The following is a 26,505-nucleotide window of genomic DNA, read 5'->3' as shown; positions in this document are numbered from 1 at the left end:
TCCTCTGATTTTGCTGTTATTTCTGTAGCCACTGATAAACCATCTAATTTGCTGTCTTCTAAGCTTTTACCTTCTGATAAGAACAGACATGCCATGGACAGTTATGGTGAAAAGGCATGTGCTGCTGTTTCCTTAGCTTTTAGAGCTGTTAATTACAAGACCCATATGACTAGGTTTGTCCTGGCTTTTCTCTTCTGATTTGGAAGCATTCTGGCTGATTTGCTTCATTTGTATGGTAAGACATTTGCCACTTCCCTTTTGAGCTCTGCTTCTCCGAAGGCTTGTCATTTCATTATATGTAGTTTTGATGCCGTTGATGCATCCTCTATTGCAGCTGCATTTGATCTGTTAGCAGGAGGTACTGTTGGTTGTGTCTCCATGCTCTGCTTGAAAGCATCAAGGCCAGATTATTGGATTCGCCCTTAGAGAAACAGAAAATGTGTGGCACTGCTGCGGCTGAATTGTTTAAGGCCCTTCAGGGAAGGGTAAAGTTAAGTTGGATTTGAAATGTACCTTTGTCTTTCCTGTTCCTTAATTTAAGTGGAATTGTCCTTCTAAGCCTTCCTTTCCTCGAAGGCAGTCTAAGAGCCTTCTGTGGGCAAGAGGGCTTCTAGGAGAGTTTTTCCCCACAAGCTATCTTAGGGTTCTAAGAGTCAAAATACTTCATCCTTGACAAGTCTGCTTCCATCTTACATTCAGATGCTGCTACCCATCAGCCGCATTCCTGTGTCCATCAGGTTGACTCTTCGTTTTCCTGTTTGGCAACAGACACTTGGGTACTTTTCATTCTCCAAAATGGCTATTTTATGGCCTGGAAGTCTTTCTTTCCATTTTGGCAGCCTCTTATTTGTCAGCTCCCACATTTTCTTTTGATTCTTCTAGATCTGATGCTACAAGGGAACCATCCAACCTGTTCCCTTTTCTCAGCAAGGAACAGGTTTTTATTTCAGTATGTTTATTCTTACCAGGAAGGAGGGGTAGTGGAGACCCATTCTAGACCTGCCTTTTCTCAACATTTTTCTCAAGCTTGCTTCTTTCGCGGTGTTGTCTCTTCAGAACACTTTCCCCTCTGTTGCTTCCTGAAGCCTTTCTGATATTCCTGGATTTGGAGGATGCTTACCTCCGTAATCCTATTCACCCTCTCTTCGGGACATGCTTGTCTATTTCTTTCATTGTCAGTTATCTGCTTTGCCTTTTTATCTTTCTACAGCTCCAGTTTTCTGTACTAAGTGTGTGGCCGCTGTGGTAGCCCTCTGCAGACTTCATATATACTTTTATTTGGACAACCTTTTGTTTCAGACCCCCTCTCAGCACCTCCTGCTTCAGGATCTTCACAGGGACGTGTTTTTGGACATTGAACACAGCTGAGGTACACTTCAGGTAGATTTTTTGCCTCCCCTCTGAACATACAACTTCCCCAGTTTTGTTCCAGATTGCCAAGCCATCTGGCTTGGAAAGTGGACACCATGTCTTTTTCCTGGAAATGGATGTTTGTATATGCCTATCCCCTTCTTCCTCTGCTACCAAAGGTCCTGCACATGATCATGTAGGACAAAGCCAGAGTCCTACTCATGACTCCCTTTTGGCCCAGACAGCACTGATTCTCCCTTCTGTTTCATCTAAGTGCAGTCATCATGTGTTACCTCACAAGATGAACCTTCACACAAGACAGGGTACTTTGCATTCACCCTCACTTGTCCACTCTTCATTTGGCACTTCAGGTGATAGGGTTTTGATTCCTTTTAGTCACCAATTTTCTGAGGAAGTGCTTCAGGTTTTGCAGGAGACCAGGAAACCTCACTATTAGAAAATCATATTTGACTAAAGGGAAAAGGGTTTCTATTTGTTGTCTTAAGCATTACTTGTATTATTTTCTTGGGGGGGGGGGTCCTATGGCCCTTTCTTATTTGTGTAACTTGTTAAAATTCTGGCTTGAGATATTCATCGTTTAATGTTCATTTGGTAGGTATTTCTGCTTGTCTGCCTCCGAGTCCACCTTTCTCTTCTAGTTTTGAAGTCAAACAGTTTTTAAAAGGTATCCTTCATATATGGCCTCCATGAAAGCATATTCTTCATTCTTGGGACCTTATTTTTTTCTTGAGAAATTGACCCAGTCCCCTTTTGAGCCTGTACTTTCCTCCTCTATTTCCATATGCATTGTATTTGGAAGACTGGTCTTAGTGTCTCTTACTACTTCCAAGTGGGTCTCTGAACTTCAAGCATTCATGGTAGTTCCAGTCTTTTTTTTTTCCCACAGAGAGACTGTGTCTCTTTTTGCCAGTCCTCCTTTTTATGGCCAAGGTGGTAAATGGTTTGTCCTTGAATCAGTCCATTTGTCATCTTTCTTTTTTTCCCCTTCTCCACAGAATCTTAGTTAGAGGATTCTTCACACCTTTGATTTACTTAGACAACTCGGATATTACTTGGACAAGACATAACATATCAGGAAATCAGAGCAGTTTTTTCTTTCCTTTCATGCCAGGAAATTGGGTTTGGTGATATCTAAGCAAACAATCTCCTCCTGGATTTCTAAGGCCATTTATTTTTGATACTCTTTTCATGGCAAGCAGCTTTTCTCTTCTGTTTGTGCTCATTCTGCCAGGAAGTGGCCTCTTCTGGTGCTTTTTTCAAGGGTCTGGATACTAGATCCATCTTGGAAGCTTCTACTTGGTCTTTATGTTCACAGTTTCACCAAACATCACAAGCTGGGTATCATTTCTAGAGCCATGATGGGTTTTGGTAAGGACATCCTTCATGGGTTTTTGGACGGCTTCTTCTGTGGCCTCCTTTTACTATACCATACTTTCCATTGTTTTTTTACTTTCCTAAGTAAAGAATTCTACAACAGGGATAATGAAGGACAGAGTACAGTTGTCTAAGATGTTACCATAACAGTTGATATCCTACTTCTCACTATTGGAGTTTTCTCTGTCTCCCTCCTACCCCCAGTTACTTTCTGTTGCTTTCCTTCTGGCCAAGGAATCTTTCTTTTCTCTTTCTTCTTCCCTTCCTGGACATATGTGCTATTACTTTCGTCTGGGGGTGCTGTAGTTCTTCTGGGACCCTTCGTTTCTGAGGATTAGGTGCTCATACAATACACTTGCACCTTATCATCTTGCATGTAAGATATACATCTGACATACAACACCTGGAAGATGTAAAGGCTTTGGTATGCTGGCTGGATGTTTGACTATACTCAGCGGGATATCCGAGAAGTAAAAAATACTGCAGCAGTAAAAAGTAAGACATATAGTGTTATGGTAATATCTTGCATAGTTATACTTTCTGACAGTTTTTAAAAGCAGAGTATATTTTATTTTTTAATCAAGCAAAATGCTGTATATTGCTTCCCTGTGATAGTTTTGACAACACAGCTTTTACTGATATTCCAGTATAGTTTAAGTGCAAGCCAAAATTTGCAAATACAAATGATTATATTCTGTTTTGTGTAAGATATAGTATGGCTAGACATTTATAGTTTGTATCTTGCTGTTTGTGATTTTTGTTAGTAGACATACAAAAACTTCAAATCTTTACCACATCTGTATAACTCCACTGTTTTGTTTTTACTCTGCCAGCTTCTTGTATGTAGTATCTTATATTTTAGGAGTTAGGTTGTAAATCGTTACCCCTTTCGACTTTCAGTTTGTAAGAAAATCTCTGGAATGTTTGTCTACAGCCAGTAGTTTGTTTTGGCCAAATCCCTTTCATCATCTCTGTAATGCTTTCTCAGATTATCATTAAGGCATATCCTTATAGTAGCATACTTGATCATTCTTTGTTGGGTATGCCAATATTTTTTTTTCTGGCTTCAGTAAATGTTTTTTCCCCTTTATGTTGCATAGGTTGCATTTGAAGGTGATCATGAAGGAGCCCTAATTCAGTACACCACTAATGAAGAGGCTAGACGTGCCATTTCTAGTACAGAGCCAGTTCTGAACAACAGGTTCATCAAAGTATTATGGCACAAAGAAGAACATCATCCAAATATTCCTCAGAAAGTAGCTGCTCCACAGGTACCTTTATCAAGTGTGCTGACAACTTCTCCAAAGGTACAGTAGTACTGCCTTTATGATTTAATATACAAGTTTCAGATCTTTTCGTTTTGGAGCATTGTGATAGAAAAGGATCAAATACCAAAACTGTATGCATGTCTTTCTTAAATATGGAGGCTGTTTGTCTTTAAATTTCATTGTTGTTTCTTCTAATGCTTTGTAGTTCTTTTGAGTGAGTGTCGCATTTTTTTAGTCATTGGATACAGGAGATTGTTGCCACTGCTGCTTATACTTTACTCCTGTTTAATATGAGATGTTTGACTTTAGAAATCTTTTATTTGATGGATTTGTGTGTTATACTCGGTGAGCTTTCATTATTGGGGTATTTACACTTTGTCCTTCTTTTGATGGTTTGATGTGTTAGAAAACCATACCCAACATGTTTAACTTGGATCGGTCTTTTTTTAATTTATGGAAGCTGCGATACTCTGTCCTGGTGTCACTTCTTTCTCCTAAGCTGCAGCTATTTCATAGTGGTATAAAACACTATGCAATTGTCTTTTGTGATATTGAACTGGCTTTTCAGTTCACATTCATAGGTTCATAGGAGTGTACTAGGCTAATGGCCCTGGAGCCTTTACAAGCCTAGCCCAAAAAAGTTGCCCAGGCACCATGCCACCCGGTGTTAGTTCACAGTGCCACCCTGTCCAGTAGGGCAACTGGAGTGATCCCTGGGGTGAACTTTTGTTACCCATCCACTCATCAAGATTTATCATGAAGAGGGCCAGCGAGGTGCTCTGATTGACATGAATGGGAAGCTTATTCCAGAGTATGGGCAGTCTTTGGGAGATGAACCTGTCCCTTCAGCATGTTCTGTTAATTGTGGTAATGAGGTTGTGATCTCTGGAGCATGTGGCACAGGGGGAATGGGATTTCTTTAGGTGTAGGATTTCAGGTAGATCCGGGTGAGACATGGTTTTGTAAGTCAAGCTGAGATCACCTCTAAGTAGACGATAAGAGACTGAGAACAACTGAAGTTTCTTGAGTCTTTCCATCTAGGACATGTTTAAGGCCTAGCATCCTTTTTGTGAGGTACGTTTGTGGCCTCTCCAGCTGTTGTAGGTGTCTGTTCAGCTACATGCCAAATGGGGCGTTATATTCAATGATTGGGTCTAATGAGGGAAGAGTAGAGAGGGATGATGACCTCTTTCTTCCTAGATGCGAAACCTTTGGTTATAAGATATGCCACGTAGAAGGACTTTCTGATCACAGTGGCAATGTGGTGGTCGAAGATGAGGTGGCTATTGACTAGGGTGCCCAGATCTCTTCAGTGTTCAGTGGGCTCCCATCAACGTGGCAATTCGTGGGAACTGAGTTTTTTCCAAAGGGGACGATAATTCATTTTTTGGCATTAAGCTTCAGACCATGGTTCCGACACCAGTCATTGAACTGAGAGAGGCCCTTTTGTAGGATGCCTGCATCACTTGGAGAGTTGATAATGACTTCTAGCTTGCAGTCATCAGTGAACTTGGTCAGCCAGAGTCCTTTTGTGTTGGCCTGGACTTTTGAGAAGTAGATGACAAACAGGAGAGGCCCAGGACTGAGCCCTTTGGGACTCAACTCGTGACTGTTTGACAGTCTGACTTGGAATCCAGAACTTCCACTCTGTGGGTCCTGTCTGTGAGCCAGTTTGCAACCCACCTAGTGATGTAAGGATTGATGCCTAGTTAGGTGAGTTTATCGATAATACCTGAGTGGGGAATGGTATCAAAGGCCTTGGCCAGGTCAAGGTAGGCTGTATGCACTGTCTTACCGTCATCCCCAGCCGTGGTGACTGCATCGACGAAGTCAAACAGGTTCAGCAGGCAGGAACTCCCCTGGACAGAGCCAAACTGTGTGGGGTCAAGAGTTTGGAGATTTGCCTGCATCTTTCTTAAGCAGGTCCATGATGATGCGCTCCATAGCAGTGCATACCAGACTCGTCAGGCTAATGGAGCAATAGTTCCCAGGGTCTGTAGTTGCTCCCCCCTTATGGAGCGTGATGACTGTAGCAGTGCGCCATTCATTAAGGACATAGCCTGAGTTAAGGCTGTGATTGAACAGGGCAGACAGATGTGGTGCCAGTTCGTTTAGTAGCTCATGTAGTACGCAGCCAGAGCTATTAGGTCCCATGGACGCTGTATTTTTGTTTTTGGACAATGCAGCTTTTACCTGTGCCACAGAAATGGTGGGTACCAGGCTTTCTTCTGGTATTGTGATACGGCCCTTAGGGGTGAGAGAGAGGGGTAAAGCTGGCACTGAATCTGTTGGCTACATCTCTTGGCTCAGTATAGGAGGTGTCATTGTGCAAAATAGCTATAGAAGGCTTTGTGGTTGTTTTTGGTGTCAGCTGCAATTTTGTATTCATAGCTGGCTTTAGATGATTTGATAAGGGATCTTAGCTTTTTGTTGAGACTGATAAGGGAGGTTTCCCAGTCTTGTGACTTCATTTTTTTCTGCAACAGTTTCTTCCTTCTGTTGTAGAATTTATTGATGTCTAGGGACCACCAGATTGACTTCCTTTTTTTAGAGGAGAGTGTCTTGGTTCTATTTGGTATGGCAAGGTCCATGCATTTGTATACGTGCTCGTACAGTGCATTGGTCTATGATTCTGCCGTCATGGGTGCTGAGAAGTTAGGCCACCTCTGTTTTTAGGAGCCCAAATTTGGATTTAGAGATTTTTTTCTGGGTGGTCACTTTAGCGTGGGTTGTAAGTGAGATGGAGATTTCCATGGTGATCAGTTTGTGGTCGAATTTAGCCAGGAAGGAATTTACTATAGGTGTGGAGCAACAGTCTCCCATGTTGGTGATAACCAGGTCAGGGATGTTGCTTTCTCTAGTGGGGGTCAGAATGAGCTAGTCCAGGGCATTGGATCTGATAAATTCCAGAAAGCGTTGGGCCTGTACATTGGTACTTAAATAGTTTTTCCAGTTGATGGAAGGGTAGTTGAAGTCACCCAATATGAGAGTATTGGGAAGGACCTTGATAGATTCCAGGGTGCTTAGGAACTTGGAGTGAGAGTCTAGGGACATGTTAGGGGTTTTGTAGTAGGGTATGACTTGTAGCGGCATCTTACCCAGTGTTATTTGTATTTGAAGTATCTCGGATGCATTATGCTAGGCTACCAGTCTAGAGGTGTGCATATTCTTTAAGAATGTAAAAACACCACCGCCTTTGGGGCTTCTGGACGTATTCTGGGGCCGAAAGGTATGGAATGAATTGTAGCCTGGGAGCACAGGGGTGCTTTCTGCCTCTTTAAACCAGGTCTCCATTACAGCACAGATGTCGACATCCTCCATTTTGAGGAGAGCTTCGAGCAAGTGCATCTTGAGATTTAGACTTCTGGCATTGAGCAGCATGACCTTCAGATTGCATTTGTTTGTAGCTGTAATTTTGGTCTTTGAAACACTGCCTAAAAAAGACACTATAGGGGTGGCAAGAGCCTTAGCCAGTACCTGAAATCCCAGGGGTGACATATGCACGCCATCTCTGTAAAAGCATTGAGGTCTGTCGATCATGTCATCCCAGGCAGACAGATACTGGATCCCCTTAGAATGACACCAGAAACTTAGCCAGTTGTTGAAGTCAATGATTTTCTGCTCTTACTATGGTATCATTCTGGGTGACGGTAGAATATTGCTCAGGGCTAGGGTCTCAGGGAACCAGATAGAGGTTACAGCTCAACTGTCTCTTGAAGAGGGCTAGTGAGGTGCTCTGCTTGACATGTATGGGAAGTTTATTCCAGAGCATGGACAGTCTCTGGGTTATGAACCTATCCCTCCAGCATGTTCTGTTGGTTGTGGTAATGAGGTTGAGGTCTCTGGAGCGTGTGGTGTGGAGGGATTGGGATTTCTTTAGATGTAGCATTTCTAACAGAGCTGGGTCAGACATGGCTTTGTAAGTCAAGCAGAGCTCGCCACTTAGTAGATGATATGAGACAGAGAATATTTGGAGTTTTTTGAGTCTGTCCATGTAGGACATGTGTTTAAGGCCTAGGGTCGTCTTTGTGAGGTACTTTTCTGGCCTTTCCAGATGTTGCATGTGTCTAGTGAGGTAAATGCCAAATGGGGCATTATACTCAATGACTGGGCTAATGAGGGAATAGTAAAGAGAGATGATGACCTATTTCTTCCCGCTTGCAAACCCCTTGTTAATGAGATGTGCCACATAGAAGGACTTGGACCACAGTGGCAATTTGGTGGTCGAAGGAGAGGTTGCTGTCAACCTGTGTCCCCAGATCTCTTATAACGCCTTCAGTGTTTAGTGGGCTCCCATCAATGTGGTAATTAGTGGGAACTGAGTTTTTCCCAAAAGGGATAACGCATTTTTTGGCATTAAGCTTAAGACCATGGTTTTGACAGCAGTCATTGGTCTCAGTGAGGCCTTTTTGTAGGATTTCTATATCACTTGGGGAATTAATATTGGCTCCCAGCTTGCAGTCATCTGTGAACTTGGTCAGCCAGAGTCCCTCCGTGTTGGCGTGGACTTCTGAGAAGTAGATGCCAAACAGGAGAGGACCCAGGACCGAACCTTGTGGGACTCCACTCGTGACTGGTTGGCAGTCTGACTTGGAGTCCGCTACTTTCAAATTGTGTGTTCTGTGAGCCAGTTTGCAACCCACCTAATGACATAAGGGTTGATGCCTAGTTTCGTGAGTGTATCAGTAATTCCTGAGTGGGGAATGGTATCAAAGGCCTTCGGCAGGTCAAAGTAGGCTGTATGAACTGCCTTGTTCCTCATCCATAGCTCTGGTGAATGACTCAAAGAAGTCAACCAGGTTGAGCAGGCATGATCTACCTTTCACAAAACCAAATTATGTGGGATCTAGAGTTTGGGGACTCCCTATATCCATGTTAATTAGGTCCATGATGCGCTCTATAGCCTTACATAGCAGACTCATCAGGCTAATGGGGCGAAGAGTCTGTAGTCGCTCCACCTTTATGGAGAGGGATGACTAGCAGTGCGCCATTCAGTAGGGATAAAGGCTGAGGTGAGGCTGTGATTGAACAAGGCACACAGATGTGCCAGTTCACTTTGTAGTTCATGTAGAACACATACAGGGATATTGTCAGGTCCCATAGAAGCTGTATTCTTGGCCTTGGACAGTGCAACTTTAACTTGTGCTGCAGTAATGCAGGGTGCCTGGCATACCTCCAGTATTGTGATTGGTCCTTTAGGGGGGCAGAGGGGTAAAGTTGGCACTGACTCTGTCAGCCAGTATGTTGGCAATATCTGTTGGCTCATTATAGGGAGGTACCATTGTGTAGTAGCTCATAGCAAACCTGGGTATTGCCGTGGAGATTTTTGATAAACTTTAGAAGGCTTTGTGGTTCTTTTTAGTGTCTGCTGCAATTCTGCCTTCAGTAGCTGGCTTTAGAGGTTTTGATGAGGGATCTCAAATTTTTGTTGAGGCTAATAAGGGAGTTTTTCCAGTCATGGGACTTCACCTTTTTCTGCAACATTTTCTTCTTTCTGTTGTAGAGTTTATTAATGGCAGTGGACCACCAGATTGGCTTCCTTTTTATGGAGGAGAATGTCCTGGTTCTGTTGGGTTATGGCTAGTTGCAAGCATTTATGTACGTGCTTGTACAGTGCATTTGTGTATGATTCGGCAGTCATGCATCTATTTTCCATTGACTTGGGTGCCATGAAGTTATCCACCTCTGTTTTTAGGAGCCCAATGTCAGCTTTGGAGAAGTTTTTCATGGTGGTTACCTTTGCGGGGGATGTTTGTGAGATGTGGATTTCCACGGTGATTAGTTTGTGGTCGGATCTAACCGGGGAGGAATTGACTATTGGTGTAGAGCAACGGTTGCCCATGTTAGTAATAACCAGGTCAAGGATGTTGCTTCCTCTAGTGGGGGTAAGACTGAGCTGGTCTAGGGCATTGGAATTGATGAATTCCAGGAAGTGTTGGGTCAGTGCATTGGTGCATGAGTAGTTTTCCCAGTTGATGGAGGGATAGTTGAAGTCACCTAGTATGCAAGTGTTGGGTTGGACCCAAATAGTTTTCAGGGTGCTTAGGAACGTGGAGTGAGAGTCTAGGGACATGGTTGGGGGGGGACCTATAGCAGGCTACAACCTGAATTGCCATCTTACCCAATGTTAGTTGTACCTGAAGTATCTCAGATGCGTTATACTGGGCTACTAGTTTGCAGGTGTGCATATCCTTTGTGAATATGGAGACACCACCGCCTTTGGAGCTTGGAATGAGTTATAGCCTGGTAGTGCATGGGTGCTTTCTGCTGTTTTAAACCAGTTCTCCATTACAACACAAATGTCGATGTTCTCTATTTTGAGGAGTGCTTCGAGCAAGTGCTTCTTGAGATTTAGACTTCTAGCGTTGAGCAGCATGACCCTCAGATTGCATTTATTTACAGCTGTTGCAGTGGTAATTTGGTCTTCGGAACATCAGCTAAAAGGCACTATAGGGGGTGGCAAGAGCCATAGCCAGTATCCGGAAACCCAGGGGTGACAGATGCAGGCCATCTCTGGCAAAGCATCGAAGTCTGTCAATCATGTCATCCCAAGCAGACAGATACTTGATCCCCTTAGAATGACACCAGAAACTTAGCCAGTTGTTGAAGTCAATCATTTTCTGCTTGTACTGCAGTATCATTCTGAGTGACTGTAGGATGCTGCTCAGGGCTAGGGTCATACCTGCCTGGGCCACATAATCCGAGGGCTCCTCCATGTCTCTTTTCATGTAGTCCAGGGAGGTGCGTCTCAGGTCATTCACACCCACATGGACAATGATGGCCATACTTGTACATGTACTTGTTGTGGAGTGATCTGAGTGCGTGATCTATGTGTCGGATTCTGGCACCTGATAGACAGCTGACTGTTACCTTCTCCTTTTTCACCCTAGTAAGTGGGACATCAGTGTACCTCACTATCGAGTCACCTATGATTAGTGAGGCACACTGATGTCCCACTCAATAGTTTATATAACTAATTAATAAGAATATAGGGTACCTCCAAACACTGGACCCTTCTCAGTTTGGATTTTTTAAGGGCAGATCATGCTTACTGAATCTGGTGGACTTTTTGAAGAGATTACCAAAGGAATGGAAGAAGGTAAAATGGTACATACTGCATACCTAAACCTTATCAAAGCTTTTGACACAGTCCTTCACTCTACCTTAGTAGAAAAGCTAAATAAACTGCCTACATCACTCCCTGGATGGCCATCTGACTCATAGACAGGATACAGAAAAACAAAATAGTGGAATCAACATTCACAGAGACCACTCATCAGTGGAGTCCCCAGGCTTCTGTGCTGGGACCTCTCCTGCTGGTCATCTACTTCTGGCTGACTAAGTTTGCAGATGACTGAAAGCTTGGAGCAGCTGTTGGATCACCAAATTTGGGAAGTCGTCTACCATGGGGAACCACTACATTGACAGTTCATCCCTTAGAGTTTACCTGCTTGTTCACTTTTGAGAACTTATGAGAACAGTGACCGAACTTTCAACCAATATGTGTCTACTGTTATAAAAAAGGCCTTCTAAATTGCGCGGCCTATAAGAAAAAGGACTGTGACTGTATAATGCCCCCTTTGGCATGCATCTGTCCATACAAGTCCAATAACTAGAATGCCCACAGAGGCACCTTATTTAATGGATGCAAAGACTAAACATGGACTTCCTCAAAGCACTGTCCCAATGCTTGATATCTTACAGACTGCCAAGAGGTGACCTGTGTCTGGCATGCAGGGCATTCTCTGACCCAGTGCTGATGGACCTACTGCACATCAGTAAGTCAGATTGCATCAGAAATACTCTGTCCAGGGACCTAAACTTCTGAAATGTCAGCATAATAGTTTGGAGGGACTGGCATATCTTGTAGGGGATACCACTGCTCTGGAACATACTCCCAGTCCTTGTAAAACAATGCTCATACCTGTCCGTGCTGAAGTGCAACTTGGATTTGTGGATGGTTAATACAAAATATAACCACAGGATTGCCTCTGTGTATCAAGGCAGCTCCTAAATGTTTTATCCCACATTTGGGTTACCTTAAATTATCTGTTATAATCCCAGGTATTGTCATTATGGGTAATGTATAGTTATTAACCATAGGATGGGTAGGGCCAGTCTAACATCAAAGTGTATATGGTTAATTCGGGCACTGAAAGGGAAACTGGCTAGGCTTAATATTTACTGTTAGGGCATCTACCCTTATACCTGCAAATGAACCTATTAGTTTATATTAGCAAATGGTCCATAAAACCTTTAGTAGCCTAGCCACAGCAGTTCCCAGTACTTACTACCCCTGTCTATGAGGCCTGTGAGGGCAGACTTTTAGTTAATTTACGTATCTCAGATCTCCATGCATTAAGGCTGGGTTTAGAGAGTTATGGAGCTCCTTTGACATGGAATGTGAGCTTATTCCATGGGTAAGGGGATTCTTTGAGAGAGAGAGAGATCTGTCCTGCCAGCTGGTTTTGATATGGGTTTAAATCCTTAGAGCTGGTATTGGTGGTTTATATTTTTTTTAATTAAGTAAAAGGTCTTGTAGGTTTGGGTCTTACTGTTGCCTTGTCAGAAATTGTGGTTTCACAAGTTGTGATATGTTGGGACAGATACATACTGTAAAAAGTTTAGCTTTCTGTTGTGTGTCCGATTTGGGAAGAGTAGAGGGAGGCAATAAGTTCTTTGACTTTGGAAGATGTACTTTAAGTAATTAGTTGGGCTAGGTCAAAGGGTGTCCTAATATTAGCTGTTACTTAGTAGTCAGAAGACAGTTCATTGTCCACAAATGTGTCTTTAAATCTAAAAATAACTGTGTCATCTTTGGTGGGGGTATCATTTATGTGATATGTGCAGGGCTGCTCTTGCTTTAAGAGTATAGTACTATATTTTATTTGTGTTTAGCTCAAGTTTTTAGTTTTAACAGTAGGAATTAGAGCAGGTTAGTTCCTTTTGTAAGTTATAGCAATGTGTTGGAGAGTTGATTACTGCACTGAGATTGCAGTCATTTTCAGACTTGTAAATTGGAGGTCCTTGAACATGGCTTAGACATCAGTGAGGTATATGCCAAAAAAAGTTGACCCTGTACAGAAGTTTGTGAGACACCGATGGTGACTAGCCTTTTACAGGAGAGAGTGCCACGAACCGTGATTGTATGTTCTTTCTTTGCAATGATTGGTTATCTAGTGGATTCCATAGGAGTTTATATTTAAACGGATGAGTTTATCAGTAACAGAGAATTTAGGGAAGTCCAGGTTTGCAGTGTGCACTATCTGCCCAAATTTTCAGTACTTCATTTAATTTCTTGAAGAAATCTGTCAAATTTATTCGGCAGGACCTACCATTCACATAGCCAAATTGGTTTGCATTAATATGTTTTAGACTGCCTGTGTTCATACAAGTCTCATGAAATGTTCCATTATTTTGCAAACAGTGCAGGTAAGACTACTTGTAATGTAGTTTCTAGGATGAGTGGTGTAGCCAGCATTATATAGGAATACCACTGTGGCTGTTCTCCAAGTCTAAAGCATGTATCCATAGTAGAGCCTAAAAACGAATAGGTTTAAAAGGTAAACCATGAGGCCGTATTTGATACGGAGTAGCAGACAGTTTGGTATGCTGTCTGCACCCCATAGTGCTAATGATTTTGTTTTTGAAGAGGGCTTTTAACATCTTTTCAGAGTTAATTTTAGGGGGGATCAGATGCTGGGTGGTGAGCGGGAGATGCCAGGAGAGAAGACTGGTGAAAAATCAGAGCGCAGTTTGTTTTAGTATGTTGCCAGAGGTTTGAATAAGTGTTGCTGTTTGAGATTAGTTCCATGCATTGTTGAGTGTTAATTCTGAGATCAGTAAATGTAATTAAAGAAAGCCGTATGGTTGTCTTTGAAAGAAGTGGTGATATTCAAATCAAAGTATGTTTAAAGGTTATTTTTTTTAATCTCAAAAACTTTTGCTGAAATTTATCAAAAATTGACCATGCAACATGAGCATTTTTAGATTACATTGCATTCAGAAATCCTGATTAGACACAGTTACAACTTTCATTCCCTATGCACTTACCTGATAAGGTACACAGTGCAGTTTCTATATAAATTCTGATATACTTCAATATCCATGTCATCTAGTTGGCTTTTCTGAAAATGTTGACCAATTTTCTTATGTATGTCTGTCTGCTAACTCTTGTCTTCCTTATCCGTGTTTCCTGCTATTCCATCTGTACTTGCATGTGCTTGTATTATTTCCATTATATGGTGCTTGCAGTGCAAAGCACGTTTTCCTTCCCTTGCGCTTCCTACAGAGGATCCATGTGCTCCTTAAAAAAATTAAAATAATTATAACATCTGTTTACATACGAAAACAGGGTCACTTGATGTCCCGTTTCTGTATGCGTACAGCAGTACCAGAAAAAGTGTATGTTCTTATAGAAAAAAAATAATGTTTAACAAGTGTAAATGACACTTGTTGTTCATTCAGTTATCTGTTAGTCCTGCCAAAACTGCTCCTCAGCTGTGTGGTCATGAGAATGCAGAACATTATCTGGTTGATCCAGCTGCTGCTTCATCAGTTTTGTGTAAATAAAGTGCAGTATTAATTTAAAAAACATAATTATTTTATTTTCCCCTTTGAATTCAACATTAACAGCATTTTTTTAGAGCAACCTAATCCCTCTACACAGATGTCCAGTTTGATCACTTAACAGCCAGTCAGTAGGAAGGATGCCTGTACATGTTTATTTATGGCACAGTCCCAAATAGACCACTCAGTGACTGTTAAACAACAACTGTAGTAAAACATATCAACCGAAAAATCAAAGATTTACACTTTTGTTCAAAAATGTATCATGAAGGACTTCCATCAGAACAGGAAGTACAGATTTGCTTCTGAATGGCAGTTGTTTGGGAGAGATTTCTGCACTTTATCATGACAAACATCATGAACCAGTTAGGTCCCACTTCAACCACAGGCTATAAAATCCTTACCAATATGGAGCAGCTTTGCTTCCCACCAATTGCAGCTTCCTCTCTGGTTAAATTAGACCATAAATCGGTCACATTCCTAAGTCTTAGTCATCCCTAAGACTGATGCCTGAAGCATCTTTCCAGTGCATTTGTATTCAGAGATTATACAAAGACTAGTTAACTAAAACCGAGTGATAACCTGGCTAAATTCAAAAATCCATTCCATCTTGATAAACCTACTGTTTATGCAAGATCTTTCACTGGCAGATTTTTTGCACGTGTAAGTAGCTACACAGATGCATCTGTGCACCTCAAAAATAAATGCAACACCAAATTCAAAACAAACCCTTGTGGTTGAACCCACATATAAACAAGCTCTATATTAAAAGACAAAAACATATTGCACAAAAAATAAATTTAATTTTTAAGGTGTCTAAAATGCTCTTTTTAAGCTAAACCTGGATCTCCAGACCCTAATCAAATTAACCAAAGTCAGGTTGTTGTTGTTTGTCTTTCGGCTTTTTCCAGTTAGGGGTTGCCACAGTGGAACTCCGGTCCGCTAATGATTGGCAGTTGTTTTTTTTTTTTATGGTGTTGAGTTGCCAGCCCGACACCCAGCCTTCAACGAAGGCACGCCCATTCAACGCGTCTCTTTTGAACGCCCACTCGACCGCGGGGAGGACATGCAGACTCCACACAGAAGGCACTCCCAACCCAAGCTGAGAATCGAACGGGAGAACCTCTTGCTGTGGGGCAACAACGCTACCGTTGCAACTCGGGTATGAAGTAAAAATAGTGACCAAGGTGAAGGATAACCACAAAGTCTTCTTTAATTAGGTAAAAGGTCAGAGACTGTGCCCAGCACTGTGCTGAGCTACTAGTAAATGGTCATCATATAGTCAGACACAGAGGGTGTGTCCAGTCCACCAGCTGACAAATTTAGCTCATACTTGACTCCCCTCCAGTATTCTCAAACTACATGTCAACACATACACTCCCCACTCATACTTTCCAATAACAAGATGTTCAACAAGCACACTGCCTTACCGACATTTGGGTAGCAGTGCTGTACTACCCTCCTCTGGCAGTCTTCTAAAGCTCAAAATCATTCCCTCTGTCTGTCTGATGGACCAATTACCTGGCAGTACAGGGATTACCTTACAGACCCACAGACAAGACCCTTTATTTTCTAGTGTCATAGAAAGAGAAAGGTCTCTTGGAAGACTGCTTACTCTGGATCTCTTCTGCTGCTGAGCTCGGATAAGAAAACCCCTTGGGTTTTATTTCCTCTCTCTGCTTTTTTCTGTCAGTGCTTGAATTGTGTATTCTGCTGTTAGTTTTTTCCCCTGATTTGATGGTCTCCGAAACGATGCCTCCACCTCTCAAAAACACTGTCTACTGCTTGTGCACCTAGAAAACATAGAAGTAAATCAAGAAATATGTTGTAGCTATGTCTTGTGACTTCGCAGTAATCTTGGGTAAGCTATTGGACTACTCACCCTCTTTTACCTTCATATCCCTTGGTTTGGTGGTAGTAGTATCACAACTGTGTATGACACAGGGGGTCTGACAAATCCCCTGGGACTATACCATTGCCTGCTTCAGGTATGGGAGAACCAAAATTTTTAGGTGCAGGAGAAGTCAAGGGTGCAGAATCTTTTGTCGGTGTTGATACATCTCCCCCAAGCGATTCCCTCAGTAGTATAATGCTTGCAAAAAAGAGACAGAATACCCTCCATGTTGTGGGGTAACTGTTCCTAATTGTGTTTTCACCTAAGCTGGTGGCTGTAATTAGATTTGTTATTCAGGTTGTTGATAATGGGGTGCAAACCCAGGTTATGATTAACGCTGCTGCTTCCACCCCTCCTTCAACCAACCAAGGATCCTGATTTTGAAAAGGATCTGTAATCTGAGATTTTGAAAGGGTTTAGAGTCTGACTAGTCAGTTTCCTCTGAGGACATACAGGTTCTGAAACCCAAACAGATGTTTTTCATTTCCGAAATGTTGGCCAGATTTCGGGATGGATGTGTTTTGTTGGGAGCAATCATCAGCTGTCCCCTGAGATCAGCAGAGTATATGATTTTTGGAGGATAAAGCTCTAGAAACTGCGACCCTCCCTCCATTGATCCTAGCTTTGGATTATGATTTTAACAAATCTTGCCATTTTCTGCTGAAAGAATTCCTGTCAAAAAAGTGTTTAAGAAATTCATGGTGTGCTCAGCCATGCCTGGCATCTAAGCCCCCTTGTCTGCAGACCCTGATTCTGTGTTCCCAGTGGTCTTCGCCAATAAAAAGACCATGACTTCATCAAACCCAGTCCCTTAAAATAAACCAGGCAAGTGGCTGTAAGCACAGAGAAAGAAAGTGGCACTGTTCAACACAGTAGCCTATAAAGTGTGTAACTACAAGTGTTTAATGTGGAAGTTTGTGTTGAGGCATATGTATAGTTTAGAAGAGTTTGCTACATCATTGCCTGCTCAGCAGAAAGATTGTGAAATAGAATGTTTCTCAAGTGTCTAAACATGCTGTAAAGAGTGCCTTGGAGGGGGAGGGGGGGGGACCATACAGTTTCTAGAAATGCAGCAGCATCTGTGGTGTTAAGGAAGTATGCTTTAAATGTTTTCTAATAAGTTAAAGAATGAGATTATGAATGCTTTGCTTGATTCTAATTGCGTGTTTGGTACAGCAGCTTATCCGATCCTAAAACACTGGGATGACCAGAGTTAAACTGATGCAAGAGGTGTCTGAAATGTTCCATATTCCCAAATTTCTCCCCAGTAAGCAGGATGGTTTTTGGCAGCCCAACAAACAAGTCCCAGCAGAAGAAAAAACAAGGCACCAAAAGGAAATGGCTGGATGAGAGCTCTGTCAAACCTAACAAGGTGGATTTCTTTCCCAAAAATGATAACTTCCCCTTCCCAACCTATCAAGGATTGGCATGCCATCATTCCCAGGTTCCCATCTGGGTGCCCCATTTTGAAAGTTGGTTGACAACAAGGTTTCCATTAAATGGATGCTCAGTACCATGGGTAGATGTTACACATGGCAGTGAAAGGAACATCTGCCTCTGTTCAGGCAGGATCCCCTTGTGTCCTGGACCAGACTGCATTATTTCTTCCTATACTCCGAAACTTGCTGGACTCAGGGATCATACAACCGCTCCCTCCTTCAGAGAGAATGAAAGGTTCTCTACTCCAGAATTTTCCTGGTCCCCAAAAAAAGAGTGGTCGTGGACACCAGTGTTGGACCTATCCTTTCTGAATACCTTTGTCAAGGTCCTCAAGTTCAATATCTTCACCCTGCAGACAGTACTGCTCCTGCTGCTTCTTCTGAATCACTGCTTCATGATGACGCTGGACTTGAAGGATGCTCATCATATCCCCATCGTGCATCACTTTAGGCGATATCTGAGATTTGTTGTGCCAGGTTTGCACTATCAGTTCTCTGCATTACCCTTTGCTGCACCTCAAACGTTTATGAAATGCTTTGCTGTGGTAGTGCCTCACTGCTGGAGTCCTGGGCATTCACATTTTTCCTTACTTGGATGACTTGCTGATCTGTACAGAGTCTCTATCCAGGTGTTTAGGAATCACTAGAGAAGGTCTTGACCTTGCTTTTCCAGCTAGGATTCAAGTTGAGCCTTTGGTAGTCATGCCTGTCACCCTCATGAAGACTTGTCTTCCTGGGGTGCTTAATTGACATTGACAAAAGAATGGCCTTTCTTCTAGATCATCAGGCTCTGTCCTATGTTTCAGAAATTCTTCAGGAGAAACATTGCCTCAGTAAAACAGTTCCTAAACATTTTAGGACTGATGGCATCTGTGATTCTCATTATACCACTGGCTCCATCTCCACATGAGGAAAATTCATTTTTAAGTACAAAATTGTTGGATCCAACACTTCTATTCCCTGGAAGCCTAGGTGCTGGTGCTGGACTTCATCATAAAGAGTTATAGTGGTGGAGTGCACAGTTGAGTATTATTCCAAGAGTTCCCTTCTTCCCACCTGTTCCAAAACAATCTGTCCAGACAGGTTTACCCAGCTTTACTTGGGGAGCTGTGTCAATGAGAGTGCAATTAAGACACTTCACCTCTGGCATTGGGCATTCAGTACAACTGTCATTTCTCTAAAGTATATATCTCAGGTTTACAGAACCAGTTTACAAGTATGCTCAGCAGGTAGGTAAGTGTGACTTTTGAATGGAAGTTGCATTTATTACATTCCCATGCCAGGGAAGTAGGGTTTGTCAGAGATTGGGTCTGTGTGTCATGTCTCATCAGTCACCTCTAAAGGTTTTTACTATCTTGCTGTTTTAATGAGAGAGTATAGAAACATATACACATTCATTTCCATGGACATACATTTGTATATTGTATGACTTTTTCATTCTCTGCGATTCAAAAAGTAGTATTCCAAGCAAAAGAGGATAAAAAGTCTAATGTTCCTAGCACCACCCTGCTCAAAATAACCATAGCCCCTACTTCTTCTCATGCCCTTAACAACTCAACAGCAGGGCATAGTCCTACACCCAGTTCTCAAGACACTGAATTTGTTGGATTGAAAGACATAATTGTAGTACTTCCTGTCATTCCTCTTGTGTTTAGGTTTTGATGCAACTCAGAGGTTGAAGGCCTAATACAAGGAAATTTTATCTTCAGAAATGGAAAAGATGAGGTGGTGGGCAAAGTTATCATTACACAATATGAATTCTTATTCATTGGCTTAGTAAAAAGTAAATATCTACCCTTCCAGTCTGAGTTTTGTTGACATCCTTGTCTGACCCAGGCATCCGTGTAATGTGCAGGTACAAAGAGCAGCATCTTACACTACTATTAAGTTTTTTGTTGCCACTAAAATAGATCATTTGTGTCTCTTGTTCTCTCCCATTTGACCTCTAGAGAATGATGAGTGCATAATTTGGGAGAAGTGCTGTTATTTTGTTAATGGCATTGTACTGTTTTGTCCGCTTGGATTGTAAGGAGTTTGGATTGAAATCTGTACATTCTGGACTTGAAGGATGGGTGATCTCACATCTCCATAACTAGCAAGCACAAAGTGTCTAAGATTCACAGCAGGGTAAAGTGACTTCCTGTTTGTCCTTTGGCTTGTCTGCTGCACTCAGGGTCTTTCAAAACGCCTGATTGCAGTTACAATTTTCTGCAGAATAAAACGTCCACATTTACCTCTACATGGGACAGTTGCCTCATTCAAGCAGATTTAGACTGCCTTGAATTTCACCCTGTTATCCTTCCAGGAATTAGGCCTCAATGTTAGTTTAGCCAAGTCAAACATGACTCCAGCAAAGAGAGTGTTTTTTTTTCGGGGGGGGGGGTGGACTCTACTGGACAAGATGTTATAGAAGGCATTCCTCTCAGAAGAGGAGTCACTCTCTCTAACCCTCTTTATCTCAGTCCCCTGAAAAAGGCATGTACCACAGCAGGGAGATCCTTTCTAGTCCTGGGATATATGGTATCATGCATCTTGATGTTTCATCTGATGAGACTGCACATATGGATGTTAAGGCGGTGCTTTAAAAGAATAGATGGAGCCAGCACTCTGCCTTCAGAAACCCTGATTTCCTGTTCTTTCCTGCATAAAGATAGAGCTGTCATTGGTGAAAAACGCTGATGCAGCTTAATTTAGGGTACCCTTCAGAATAAGAAATACACCAACTGCAGACTCCTCAGACATAGCTTGGGGCACGTCACCTAAAAATGAGAGGAAGCCTTAGATATGAAAGAGATGATGGTGGTGACCCTGGAATGAAAAACTCCCAAGCAGATTTAGGGTCAGGTTATTTTCTAAATCTTGGAGACAACGCCATGATTTTGTGGTCCCTTAAAAAGCAAGGAGGAGCCCACTTCAAAAAAGCAAGGAAGATCCCACTTCTGCATCCTGTGTAGGCTAGCAGTGGGGGTGTGGAAAGTGTCCTAGGAGTCAGGTCAGACCAGCAAGGTAGTCTACATCCCTTCCCAAGAAAACATCACAGCAGATAGGTTGAGCCGATCCTAAATAGACCTGCACAACAGGAAGCTAAACAGGGAAATCTTCCTGCATAGTGGAGTGTTCCAGAACTAGACTTTGAACTTCCACACAAAACAACCATCTTAGCAAGCTGTGTTGCAGAACAGCAGCTCCAGCAGCTTGGAAAATAGATGTCTTCTTTGTAAATTGGAAAGGTCTGTTTCCAAAGGATTTTCCTTCCATACCTTTGACTTCTATGGTATAACATAAGATTAGGGAGGATAGGCCAAAAGAAATATTGATAGTTCTCATGACATCAGTTCTCCTTTTTACTGAGTCTAGCAGGGGATGAGCCAAAGGTGTTGTATAAATGACATATCTCCCAACTGTCCAGATTTTTGCAGAATGTCCAGATTTTTGACTCCTATTTTTGGTCTGTTCATCATAAAATCTGTGGTTTTTCTGGATTTTTGTGTCAAATCAGTGAGTGAATTCACTAAATAATGACTGACATTTGAGTTTTAGACTTCATATCCTTCAAGAAATGCATGGTAATACAAGACCTTATTCTAACAACTTTCTAAGTTTATAAGAGAAGTGTTTAAAATTGGTTCCTATTTTGGGGGCTTTGTCCAGATGTTTTTTTTTTGTCTTGAGAGGTTAGTGTGTACACTTCTTCATCAAGAAGAGGAGCCTTATACACTCTAGTTTAATTATCCATAGGTAGAATACTTGGATGATATATGCCTCATGCCAGCCAGGCACATGTTTTTACAAAACATGATAAATATTTGGACTAGGAACCCTAGCAAAATAGAAATCTCCCTCTGTTTCCATTCCAGGGGCCAAGAACCTGATGAGACTAGTGTGTCACACCTTTACAAGACAGGCTTATCTTATACTTTCTAAAAGGAAATGTGATTCTGCCGACTCAGCCTGACTTGCTGTGAACCCTCCTTTATATTTCTAACTACCAGTAAAGCCATTTCTGAAAGGGGTACTACATCTCAGGCCACCAAGAAGGGAAATAATTCTGTATAATTGTATGTCATAGAACCAGCTGCTTTAGCCCCTCCTAGTTGTTTTCTCTGGAAGGCACTGTTGGAGGACTGTGACTTCTTTTAGGAAAACTTCAGACACTGATTTGCACAGAATCTTTCTTTTTTTTTTCTTTTAGGAAAACATTTTTTGTTTGTGTACCAACCCATCCTTTATGCCTGTAGCATCCGACAGATTTATTTGAGTCAGGCCATCAACCTCTCTGTTTTTATTTTTATTCTAAAGTACAAAATATAGGGATAAAGTAGTTCTACATTCCTTGGGCATATGTAGACAGATGAGATTTTATTTACACAAAAGAACAGATTTCAGAAAATCAAATAATCTTTTGCTGAGGACATGGAAAGACCACCAGTAAACAAACTGACCTTGCTCAAATGGCTGGCACACACTGCACCAACAAAACAAAATTACTTATAAAAGAAAAACTGAACAGTTCCTTGAAAGGTCCACCGTTTATTGAACAAGAATAAGAACAAATGACTTTGTACTAAGCGCTTTCACCCATTCCCAATACTGGGCATCATCAGAGTACACATCAATTTAAATATGTTCTTAAATAACTAAAAAAGACAAAGCCTTCACATTAAAAGCCAATGAAAATCATGAATCAATGATTTATGCAAAATATTAAAATGTGTGTATGCATTTAAAAACATAGAACTATATATGTAGAGATATAAATTATAATAACTTGTATATAAATTAATAAAAAACTTTTAAAATTGTAAAATGTTCTGATTAAATACTCTGTGATTTGTGTTTTAATATACTAAAGATAGAAGTATGCTCATTGATGTCTGATGAATTTGATGCATCCAATCTAAATTGCCAAAGACATTCTTTGGCTTCCAATAAGTTCTTTTCATCTACCCCTTTTGTATTGTTAAGAACTCTCATCAGAAAAAAATAGGAATTTTTTGAAATTGATACAATGTTAAGTTGTCAATCTCGCCTTCATTCTTGCTGGATGGGTTCGGAGCCGATCCTCGGCTCCGACTAGGCACTTGCTAAGCTCGAGAGCTAATTTTACCAGCTCGAGGCAACCCTATATCCCATGATGCAAGGCGATTACTCAGATCTCGTTTGCCGCTTCGCTAACGAGGTGCCTTCTTTTACCAGCTCTAGGTAAGTGAACTTTTCAGAGTCTTTTGTCTACCCCCTTTAACTTTTTACATATAAATATTATTTTTTGTTAGTTACCGACTCACGTTAACCCTATTCCTGTCAGTGTTCCCTTCTTTTAGGTAAATATCCCCTTACCCCTAGTTAGGCCTTAGGCCTTCCCCTCCCTACATTTTTTCCTATCAGGGATTTTTTTGTGTGTGACTGTCTGTTATCCCTGTTAGTTTAATTTAATTTAATTAAATTGTTGGACTGAGTGTGTTTTGTGTGTGTGTGTTTCCAGTGTTTCATCGACACAGTTATGTCGAAGGACACTAAGGTCTCAGGCTTCAAGAAGTGTGACTCGTGCTGTCAGAAGATGTCGCTGACAGACGGTCACACTTCTTGTGTTTATTGCCTGGGACCTTTCGCACCTGCAGGACTCTTGTGCTATCTGTCATGCTTTCAGCCCAAGAGTCCTGCAGGAACAAAAAAATAAGCTCATTTTAAGGGGCTTATTAAAACCTGAGAGCTCCCCGACTAAGTCGGCGCCGGGGAAGCCCTCGAAACCTGTTAAGTCTTCGGCTCAGGCTTCCAAGCCGTCGGCTTCAGGTTCTTCCTCACCAGGCTCGAGATCGGCTCTGGCTGGAGCCGATCTTTCTATACCAGTATCAGTATTGGCTCCATCCGGCGCCGATACTGTCAAGTCTAGACACTCAGTGTCGGCTCCGGTTGGAGCCGACGTATCTTCGGCTCCGATGGCTCCATTGATCTCAAAAAAGAGATCTCGATCCCCTTCTGTGGAATCTATTCATTCGGCTCCGAGATCACCCTTGCTCTCGAAGCGGAGCCATCGGAGCCGATCTTCTCGGTCATCTAGGCTATCTGATCACGACCTTGAGAGAGTGGTGAGTAGACTATTAAAGTCTCAGGCATTGGCCCAAATACTCCATAGCCCATCTCAACAGACGGTAGGTATATCACATCCACCGAACATTCCTCCTTCGACTCTCTTACAGAGCTCGGAGGCGGAGCTCCTCGGAACAGGTACCGTTGTGACTTCGGAGCCGATACCACCCCTTTCGGCTCAGTCGTCCTCGGCTCCGATTTCCTCCTTGAGACCTTCATTGGAGGGATCCGGGCATCTAGTCTCTCTCGTCGGCTCCGAGGGGGCGAGTGGCATCGGACCCTTGTCCGACCCCGTTCTCCCTCTCGGAGCTTCGGCGTTGGTGAGCTCGGCCCCATCTGCCTCTGAGCCTTCCCTCTCGGTGAGGCCTGGGGTTCCTATCTCTTCAGAGCGGGAACCTTCTGGTCTCTCTGATGGGGGAGCCTTCGAGGTGATGAGGAGTGTACTAGCCCCTGGGCTTAGTCAACGGACAGTTCCATCAGCTCCTCCCACTACAGTGCCTGCTGACATCTCTTCCCACTCTCTTGCTCCCGGACCCAGAGATCCAGCGCTTCAGGTTTCCCCATTGGGAATATCTTCCTCTTCTGAGGCTTCTCCTGATCCGTCAGGAGAACCCCCCCCGTAAGAGGACATGTAAGAGGAAACATTTAGACTCCCCTGAGTCTACTACATCAGATACTGACTTGGATGAGTCGGAGGGATCCCCAAGGTCCTCCTCTGAGGATGTCTCATTTTCAGACATCCTTGAAATCCTTAAACAGAGGGGGAACTGGCCCTCCCTTAATCCCTCCGAGGACGAGTCAGTATACCTGGAGGCGTTCGGATCTCGAACCTCCACCTCCTGGGTGTCTCCGCCTTTCGACCCTCTCATGGAAGTAGTGGCTCGGAAGGCGTGGATGGCTCCAGATTCGGTGGAACCTACCCCAGGAGACCTTCAAAATTTATTACAGCCCCACAAGATAGACAATACTTAACAAAAGGTGTCCCAGTTGATGCCATGGTGGTGGCTGCTGCCACCAAGAAGGAATTAGCTGATCCTTCAGTACCTGTTCATCTTCCTAATAAGGATTCTAGGACTATGGACAGGTACGGTAAGCGGATTTTTTCTTCAGCGACTTTTGCCATGAGATCGCTGAACTACTTATGCCACTTCACCCGCCTTCAAAGAGATGTTCTTAAAGAGTTGGGAGAAGTTTTACAGGATCCGTCAGCTGCTGGGTCTCAGGACAAGATTAGCTCACAGCTAGGAATCCTTAACTCCAATGCTAACTCCTCCATGCGGCTTATTTCTTATGCAGCCGATGGAGCGAGTAGGGCCGCAGGCACAGGAGTGGCTTTAAGGCGTCAGTCCTGGATGCGGCTTTGTAATTTTGCAGACCCCTTCAAGGCGTCTTTCACAAACTCCCCTTTTGATGGCTCGACCTTGTTCGGTCCTCAAGTGAAAGACACTTTGACTAGATGCGAACAAGATGGCAAGACTCTTTCTGCCGTAGGAGTCCGTTTCTCCACCCCTTCTAGACCTTACCCCAAAGGACAGAAGGGAGGGAAAATGTGGTTCCGCAAATCCCAAGGAGTCACGCCTGATGCACAAAGTCAGTTTACCCCCAGAGGCAGAGGGGGTAACAATAATAGATGCCGCCCTAGGGGCAGAGGGGGTCCGCAGAATCAGGGTAGCAGAGAGCCTCTTTCTGACAAACCCTTCCAGCATCCCTGAGATGTTGCCCGATTGTCCGCCTTCGGAGGCAGTCGGGGGAAAATTATCGCTGTACCCAATAGCCTGGCTTTCCCTTTCTCAAGACAATTGGGTACAGTCAATTATATCCGAGGGTTACAAAATTCCCTTTATTCAAAGCCCAATTCAACAAAAGGGGAACCCTTCCAGACGTTCCACCCGGTCTAAGGGAACTAGCAGTACTAGAAATATCAAAACTGCTAGTAAAAAGAGCCATCCAGCCAGTCCCAGCGGACCAAATAGGATCCGGAATCTACTCAAGGTTCTTTTTAGTTCCAAAAAAGACAGGGGACTGGAGACCAATATTAGATCTGAGCAAACTCAACAAGTTTGTAAAGAAATCAAGATTCCGGATGGTCATGCTTCAGTCCATTCTGCCCTTTCTGGGCAAGGACAATTGGATGTGCTCAATAGATCTTCAGGATGCGTACTATCACATAAAAATTCACAGACGCTCCAGAAGATTTCTCCGCTTTCGGCTGTGGACCAGTCACTTCCAATTCAGAGCCCTGCCCTTTGGACTTACTACAGCCCCCAGAGTGTTCACCAAATGCACGGCAGTGGTTACGGCTCACCTGAGACATCAAGGATTCCAGGTGTTTCCATATCTAGACGACTGGCTCCTCACTGCCACCACCAGGCATCAGCTTCTCCAAGCCAGAAATTACACCATTCACACTTGCAGAGGGCTAGGAATTTCTATACATTTCGAAAAATCTGCCTTGTCAATATATTACTTTTATAGGTGCAAATTTGGACACCGTAAAACTTTC

The 26,505-nt window shown here is 42.8% G+C and overlaps 1 protein-coding gene across 2 annotated transcripts in view; it reads left to right on the top strand.

Moving 5' to 3' along the window:
- Positions 1-26,505, top strand: part of RBM27 (RNA binding motif protein 27) — a 2,498,992-nt gene that overhangs the window by 1,257,324 nt on the left and 1,215,163 nt on the right. For both annotated transcript variants that reach the window (XM_044064021.1, XM_044064022.1), the window contains one exon: positions 3,846-4,052. In XM_044064021.1, the coding sequence (XP_043919956.1) occupies positions 3,846-4,052 (207 nt within the window). The remainder of the gene's footprint in view (positions 1-3,845; positions 4,053-26,505) is intronic.

The sequence above is a fragment of the Protopterus annectens genome, chromosome 2.part2 (genome assembly GCF_019279795.1).
Source record: "Protopterus annectens isolate FY-2018-M chromosome 2.part2, PAN1.0, whole genome shotgun sequence".
Classification (NCBI taxonomy): Eukaryota; Metazoa; Chordata; order Ceratodontiformes; family Protopteridae; genus Protopterus; species Protopterus annectens.
Note: the sequence above shows the minus strand (reverse complement) of the source record. Positions and strands in the feature narration are given on the sequence as shown.